The sequence below is a fragment of the Canis lupus genome, chromosome 14 (assembly GCF_003254725.2).
Source record: "Canis lupus dingo isolate Sandy chromosome 14, ASM325472v2, whole genome shotgun sequence".
NCBI classification, from domain to species: Eukaryota; Metazoa; Chordata; class Mammalia; order Carnivora; family Canidae; genus Canis; species Canis lupus.
The window spans coordinates 27,311,772-27,319,926 of NC_064256.1; the positions used below are offsets into that span (position 1 = coordinate 27,311,772).

Genomic DNA, 8,155 nt, shown 5'->3' on the forward strand with positions numbered 1-8,155 from the left:
ATCTGGGGCAGCATAGGTGGCTCAGTGGTTTAGTGCCGCCTTCGGTCCAGGTCGTGATCATGGAGATCTGGGATCGAGTCCCACACTGGGCTCCCTGCATGGAGCCTGTTTCTCCCTCTGCCTGTGTCTCTGCCTCTCTTTCTCTCTCTGTGACTCTCATGAACGAATAAATAAAATATATATATATAAAAAGAAACCCATATCTGAATTAGGCCTCATCTTAGAGTCGACCCCAGTAATTGTTAATTCTGGGTCTGTTCTTAATTGCTAAAGTCATTTGATCATATTACTCCTTGGCTTCTTGGTCTAGAATCACCATATGTGAATTTGGAATTAGTCATAGATTCTCTCCAGGTGAATGGATCACTTATTTGTAGATAGGAAATTTAAAATGTCATGTGAATAAAACACCTTTTCTATATTAAGAATTATAAAATAAGAATGGCATTTCCTTATTCAGGAGAATTTAATTATTTCCGTTTGTAGTCCGTTCTATAGTCATAGATACTTGAGATGATTTCCCTTACTACATTTCATTTTTTAGATCATATTTTTCATTTTTATGACTGTGCTGTTATGGTTTGTTCTGTGCCCTGCAAGTAAATATTTCAGTGCTTTCAGTATGAATTAGAATACAATCAAAACTAATTGGGTCAAAATTTGTCTGCCAACAAGTTATTTTAAAGTGATTTAAATATAAGGTAATAGAGATATTTCAGTATTGAAGTTCACAACCTACACGTTTGACAAGAAGATACATACAGAATATGTAATTATATCAGTTAAAAAAAAAACCTCAGTATTTAAATACTAATCATTATAGCACTTACACCAAAGTGTTAGAGGATACAGTTTTAGGTGTATACTACAGGCTTAAGACAGAGGTTTTGCAAGGGAGTCTGAGGTCCTCACAAACAAGCTAAGTGTGGTCCCCCCAAGATAATAATAATATGGGGATCAAGACTGCCTTACAACCCCAAGGGGTGCCTGCAGAAAAGAGCCAATATGTTGTTTTGAGAAAGTCGATAAACTAGAAAATACTATATAAACCTGAAATGCCAGAATTTGAATTCTGGAGTCACTGGCTGGCTATCAATTTAGAGTGTCTCCTAATAAGTGCAAACATTGGGAGAAGGATGGAACTTCTCTGCACCTCCTTCTCCACGAGGATCCCTAACTTCAGGACTTGCTGTGAAGATGAAATAAGCGATGTGTGAAGGCACTTTGCATAGGGCTTGCACCAAGTTGATACTCCCCAAACAGTACATATTATTATTGTTTCATTTTTCAGATTTTTATTTGGGTTGGCAAAGATGCCAATGAAGTCGAGAGAACAGAGTCTCTGAAGTCTGGTAAGCGAGATCCCATGAACAGTGATGACATTTACCCTGAGTGGTTATTACTAAGATCTTGACTGTTCTTTTCACCACATTCTTCAAAACTACATATTAAAACTGAGAGGAATCTAGTAAGCTTTCACTTTCAGAACTAAAGAGTAATGGATTTTTTTTAACTGAAGCACTTCATAGTAAGAATAAGAAAAATGTTTTGTTACCTAATTTAGAACATGATTAATTAATTCTGAAAACTTTAAATTCAATTAATGGTATTTATTATAGAAATATAAGACCTCTATCACTATGATAACGTAGATTTTTAAAAATTCTTTTTGAGTAGTACTGTTCTTTTTGGCACAGTTTTTTTTTAATTTTTGAAAAGTACAAGAATAATTATGCCATAAGGATAATTCTATAAAGTTTGAAATTTTTTAGGCAATCATTAGACTGTCATGTGCAAGGAGATAAATCAATAAGGAATTGTTCATATGGAACAGTATTTGGCTACTTTGGGGCAATGGAAATTTGATTCATTACTTTTATTGGAATACTTTTCATTCTATAAATTTTAGTTTAATCAAAACTGACTCTACAACCCAGCAATTGCACTACTAGGTATTTATCCAAAGAATACAAACATAGTGATTTGAGGGGGCACATTCACCCCAATGTTTATAGCAGCAATGTCCACAATAGCCAAAGTATGGAAAGAGCCAGATGTCCCTCAACAGATGAATGGATACACACACACACACACATATGGAATGGAATATTACTTAGCCATCAAAAAGAATGAAATCTTGCCATTTGCAATGATGTGGTTGGAGCTAGAGTGTATTCTGCTAAGTGAAATAAGTCAGAGAAAGACAAATACCATGTGATTTCACTCATGTGGAATTTAAGAAACAAAACACATGAACATAGGGGAAGGGAAAAAAATAAAATAAGGAAAACAGAGAGGGAAGCAAACCATACAAGACTCTTAACTCTAGGGAACAAACTGAGGGTTGCTGGAGGGGAGGGGAGTGGGGGGATGGGGTAACTGGGTGATGGGCAGTAAGGAGGGCAGTTGATGTAATATCACTGGGAGTTGTACGCAACTGATGAATCACTACATTCCACCTCTGAAATTAATAATACAATATATGTTAATTAAATTGAATTTAAATAAATTTAAAAAACAACAACTAATGATGTGTTTATCTTTCAATTCTTTATAGCCAAAATGTATCTTGAGACTGACCCTTCTGGAAGAGACAAGAGGACACCAATTGTCATTGTAAAACAGGGCCATGAACCACCCACATTCACAGGCTGGTTCCTAGGCTGGGATTCCAGAAAATGGTAAACTGGTTTTTGTAGGAAAACAAACAAACAAATATTATGGAGCAACTGTCTCATTGCTGTTTTGAGGGGAAGAAAGGGTTTTTTTTTTTGTTTGCTTGGCTTTAGAAAATTAACCTCAGCCGCCATATGGCTATTTTTTAATGCCTAGGATTGGTTTGAAATTTTTTTAAAACTAGAATTTTCTTACATTAGTATTTTAAAATAACCTAAATAAATTTTTGTAATATTTTGTAATATTTTGAACCAATATTAGCTCTGCTGGAAACTGATTTATATCTTTTTATATGACCTTTTAAAAGTGAAAAGCTGCATATAATCTAGGGGAATTTGTCAGAGGATTTTATAATTCAGGAGCCTTTAGCCAAGTTTGTTAATACAGGAGAGAACTAAGCCATAATGCCTCTTGAGGTTATTCACTTTCCTATGTGTTGTGAAGAATTGTGTATTTGCAGTGGGGTTTATGTTAAGAAGGGTTAAAAGTTTGTTGTTATTTTCCTTCAGCCAATGTGACTCTGATATCATTGACTCCTAAGTGTCATTTCTAAGAGTAACTTTACCATTTTTGCCTTTTTAAAAGCCTTTGAAATCACAGCTTTTTCATGACAAAATAATTATAGTCTTATCCGGTTGGATATATGTATTTGACAGTACATGTTTAACACCACAAAGGTTATGTACGAAAAAATTCACTAATGCTGTCTTTCATCATTAAAATGCATCTCTTTTTGGAAAGGTTTTTTGTTGTGACATTTTATTTAAATATGACGTGTGAGTTAATGACACAATTAGTTTTAAGGTTAAATACTTTTATGCATAAATAAATACGAATTTAATATTTCTTAATTCATCCTCATTAAGTAGTCAAAATTAAACAACTTTTCCAAGGTTACATAATTATGAAAGATTTAAATACCAGTGCATATGAAAGTTGGGCCCCATTAAAAGATAAACTGAGGCATATTAAACACCTCAAGAGTTTATTTGAGCAAAAATCAGTTTGGATTGGGCAGAGCTCAGGGAAAGACTTTTATAGAGAAAAAGTAAAGCAAATTAAGGAAATTGTTGATTGGCTGGGCTTAAAGCCCAGTTGGCTATTTGTGCTTGGTTGTCCTCAGGTTTTTATTTTTTAACCTTGGGGCATTTATAGGTTTAGACTTTGGTTTGCTTACATAGGTCTCCAGAGTATTAGAGCCACATCAGTCTCCCAGCCTCCTGTTCAAATAATTTAACGGACCCCAGAAAACAGGAGTAGGGCAGAAGGTGGAGCTCCAGTAAAGCAGAAATCAACTTTGGCAGGAGGCTAGGAAGTGGCTTGTTGAGGAGCAGGAGCTACATTTCCATGGAAAGGGGATTTGGAGTCAAGGAGCGATCTGAGGAATTCTCATACTCTCTCTGGGGGAAATGAATGGTGTTATGTGTTTCAGACTGGGTCCTGGCATGGAGAAGTGAGCCCAGTGTCATTATAGCCAAAAAGTGAATGGTCTTGTGGGGACCTGCAGCTTATATGAGTGATGAGGAAGCCCTGAGAAGCTGCACTTCCAGGGACTATTCCTTCAGTCAGTAAATATTTTTTTTTTATAATAGGCATCTCCTGGGTCTCGCATCTTTGAATCCAACATGAACGAAATAAACAAAACCCAAACAGTCATGGAGTTTATATTCCAGGAAAGAAGCTAACAAAAACACAGGCACTGAGTGGTACAGTGGTCCCCACTTAACCCTCAGTCTTGCCTTGCATGGTTTCAGTTAACCGTGGTCAGCTGTGGTCTGCTCTGTAGCAGATGATCCTCCCGACTTATACTCAGAGGGTCAATGGGAGCCTAACGCTACGACACAAGGGCTGTGACATTTACTTCACTGCATCACGTAGGCATTTTACCATCTCACCTCACCACAGGAGAAAGGGTAAGTACAGTGCAATAAGATATTTTGAGAGAGAGAAAGCCCACATTCACATAACTTTTATTGCAGTACATAGTTATAATTGTTCTAGTTCATTGTTGTTAAACTCTTGTAAGAGCTAATTTATAAATTAAACATTATCAAAGGCAGCCCAGGTGGCTCAGCGGTTTAGCACCGCCTTCAGCCCAGGGTGTGATCCTGGAGGCCCAGGATCGAGTCCCACGTCGGGCTCCCTGCATGGAGCCTGCTTCTCCCTCTGCCTGTGTCTCTGCCTCTATCTCTCTCTGTCTCTCATGAATAAATAAAATCTTTTTTAAAAAAAGTTATCAAAGCTATGTATGTATAGGAAAAAATGTATATATAGGGTTCTGTACTAACCTTAGTTTCAAGCATCCACCGGGGATCTCAGAATGTATCCCCCATGGATAATGGGGACTACACTATATTTTAAAATGTATTAGAATATAAGTTCTATGGAGGAAAGACACATAGGGAAGGAGGACAGGAAAATAATAGGTGAGAGTGAGGCGGAGTGCAATTTGAATAGGGTGGTCACAGAAGGTCTTGTTGGGTAGATGACGTTGAAACATGGACTTGGGGGAGGAATGGGCCTGTGATCGTGCCAGGCGCAGAGGCGGGAGTGTGCCCGATGGCATGGCTTCATTCTCACGTGCCTGAATTCTAAAGAAGCAGGGAGATTCCTTAGGGTTCTCTCCTATCACCATTGGACTAGAACCAATTCATCTTAAGCAGAACAGCTGCTTTAAGCCTGAGCTGTGAAAGGATTGCTTTCCTAGACTCCAAACCCAAGTACTCAGAGGCAGGAATGGTGACACTGAAGGAGGCAGCCACTCATCAGCGCAAGCCCTGTGTGGGGGATGTGTCTACTGGGCAGCAGTGCCCAACTGGAACCCTGGAGGTGGCCCCAGAAATTACCAGTGACTACAGCCGCTATACCAAGAAGACTTAGAAGCCCTACATTTAGTCAAGTGGAGGGCAGCTGGTGGAGAGATGGGAAACAGAGGATTTAGAAAAATTACCTGGAAGGAAGCTAGGGAGTTGCTGTTTTTGAGTTTCACACCAATATCTGCTATGGCTTGGAGAAACACCTGCAAATCAGATTAAATCACTGTGAGGGGGAGGGAAACCCATCTACTTCCAAAAAGGTGATTGGTGGATTATAAAAGGATCATTGTTCTATGATATGATAGTCTTAAAACTCAAATTATATGTGAACCTCCATAGAAATTAGTCTTCTGGATTTAAAATGCAGTTTCAGACAGCCTAATTGATGTAAAAGTTTTATAACTTTCTATTTTTCTTGAACAGAGCTATTGCTTATTAATTTTTAATATGAACCTTAGATTTATTTCTTCTCTTTGATTTTCCTCAAAGACTTTTGGGATGAGAAACCAAAACAAGGAACTTCTGGGTGGCTCAGTGGTTGAGCTTCTGCCTTCGGCTCAGAGCATGATCCTGGGGTCCTGGGATCAAGTCCTGCATCAGGCTCCCTCTGCCTGTGTCTGTGCCTCTCTTTCTCTGTGTCTTTCATAAATAAATAAATAAAATCTTTAAAAAACCTGAAACGAATATAGTTGGTTTTCAGATACTAGTGCTTTTACAGACCTTTCCTTGCTTCAGATAATAGAGCACACTCATTTTTGTATGAAATGTATGGCTAGAAAAGAAAATTTAGTGAATCCAGGAAACCGAAGTGCTAACCAGAAATAAGTATTCTAGTCAGAAGTAGAATTCTCAGGAATTTTTATTTTATTTTATTTATTTGAGAGCATGAGTGGTGAGGGACAGAGGGAGAAGGTGAAGCAGACTCCCCGCTGAGCAGGGAGCCACATATTAGTCTCTGTGGATATCTGTCCCAGGATCCTGAGATCCATGACCAGAGCCGAATGCAAACACTTAACCGACTGAGACACACAGGCACCCCAATCTCAGGAATTTTAAATAAGAAATCAGATAGTGATATTAACTGAGTAAAAGATCAGGAAACAAGGAATCTATGTAAAGTGAACTATTGTTTTGTCTTACCATTTTTTGTGTTATTTTGCAAGTTTACTAGAGAAGTGGCTTCAAAAATAACTTCTACAATGGACATTATTCAGAGGGATGAAATTCTGGTCAAAATAAAAGAATAATATTCATTATATAACTATATCTATAGATACAGGATACATATGTTGTAGTTCAAAAATGAGTTATCAAAACTCTTGCTGTCTTATTTTTTTCTCCACTATGATTTCTTCCCTTTTAGTTTTAAAGACTTACATTAGATATTTTTAATGTATGCTGTGTATTTTACAAATTTTCTAAAATAATTTTCTCTGAAATACCATCCTTACCATACTACCTAAAATATTAATGATGAGCTGCTTTGGTGTTGGGAGAAGAAAAAGAAAAGGTTGGATCAACATTTTAGTACATGTGCCTAGATAAAGTTTACATAGTTCAAAAAGTTAAAGTGAAAAGGAAACTGTGAAAATAATAGAAGAAAACATAGAATTACATCTGAATAGGGAAATCCATCATTCAATAGCTGGTACAGTGAGAAGAAAATCAGTAAGAACCTAGAGGTCTCAAACAATGTTCTCAACCAGCTTAACCTGATTGATAGGTACTGAATACTCCACCAGTAATAGAAATATACATATTTGCTCTTTAAGAGCATTTAAAATAGTCACCAAATACTCTGGGGCATAAAACAAATTTCAACAAGTGTAAAGTATTGAAAAATCATACAATGGTTTCTAACCATAGTGGAGTTAAACTACGTGTGAATGACAGGGAGATATCTGGCTAATCTCCAAATCTTTGGATGAAAGGAGAGATCCCAAGGGAAATGAGAAAATATTTTTATGTCAGTGAAAATTGGAATGCAGCATATCAAAAGCATGGCTAACTCAGTATTTAAAAGAAACTTGAAAACAGTAAATGTTAACAGAATAAATAGAAAGGCCTTAAGTCAATGATGTAAGCTTCAACCTTAAGAAACTGAAGGAAGAGCAAACAGCTCAAAGAAAGCAGAGAGATGGAATGATTAGAACAGAGTCATCCAGGAAAAGGGAAGAAATATGAATTACTAATATCAGAAAAAAGAGGTTCTATTACCATAGAACCTGTAGACACTAAAAAATAAGAAACATAATTTTATGCTTATAAATTTAACACTAACAGGCAGATTCCTTGGAAGACAGGGACTAATAATGCTAACTCAATAAGGAGCACCTTATTTTGCCACCTGAGTAGCAAAACGTGTGCATACCAAAGAAATTGAATTCATAGTTATATATCCTAGCGAAGTCTAGGCTTAACTGGACTTCACTGGTGACCTCTGTCAAGCATTTAAGAAAGCAACAAAACCAGTTCTATACAGACTCTTCCACATAATAGAAGATGATTAAGAAAAAAAATGTCCTGACTCATTTATGAAGCCAGTATACCTGGATACCAAAAAGAAGCAGATTATAAGAAAGAAAACATACCAGCATTTCTCAAGACATAGATTAAAAATCTTTTAAAATATAAAAAATCAAATTCAACAGTATGACAAAAGC

General features: G+C 36.8%; 1 protein-coding gene and 1 long non-coding RNA gene across 3 annotated transcripts in view; one reads left to right on the forward strand and one right to left on the reverse strand.

Moving 5' to 3' along the window:
• SCIN (scinderin) overlaps positions 1–3,416 on the forward strand; it is a 77,657-nt gene extending 74,241 nt beyond the window's left edge. For both annotated transcript variants that reach the window (XM_025471188.3, XM_049093636.1), the window contains 2 exons: positions 1,292–1,352; positions 2,558–3,416. In XM_025471188.3, the coding sequence (XP_025326973.1) occupies positions 1,292–1,352; positions 2,558–2,685 (189 nt within the window). In that variant the 3' untranslated portion in view covers positions 2,686–3,416. The remainder of the gene's footprint in view (positions 1–1,291; positions 1,353–2,557) is intronic.
• LOC118350589 (uncharacterized) overlaps positions 1–6,726 on the reverse strand; it is a 33,496-nt gene extending 26,770 nt beyond the window's left edge. The window contains exons 1-2 of the long non-coding RNA XR_004804652.2: positions 6,633–6,726; positions 5,627–5,695 (exon numbers count right to left, since the gene is read on the reverse strand). This is a non-coding gene — a long non-coding RNA (uncharacterized LOC118350589). The remainder of the gene's footprint in view (positions 1–5,626; positions 5,696–6,632) is intronic.
• Positions 6,727–8,155: the final 1,429 nt, after the last annotated feature.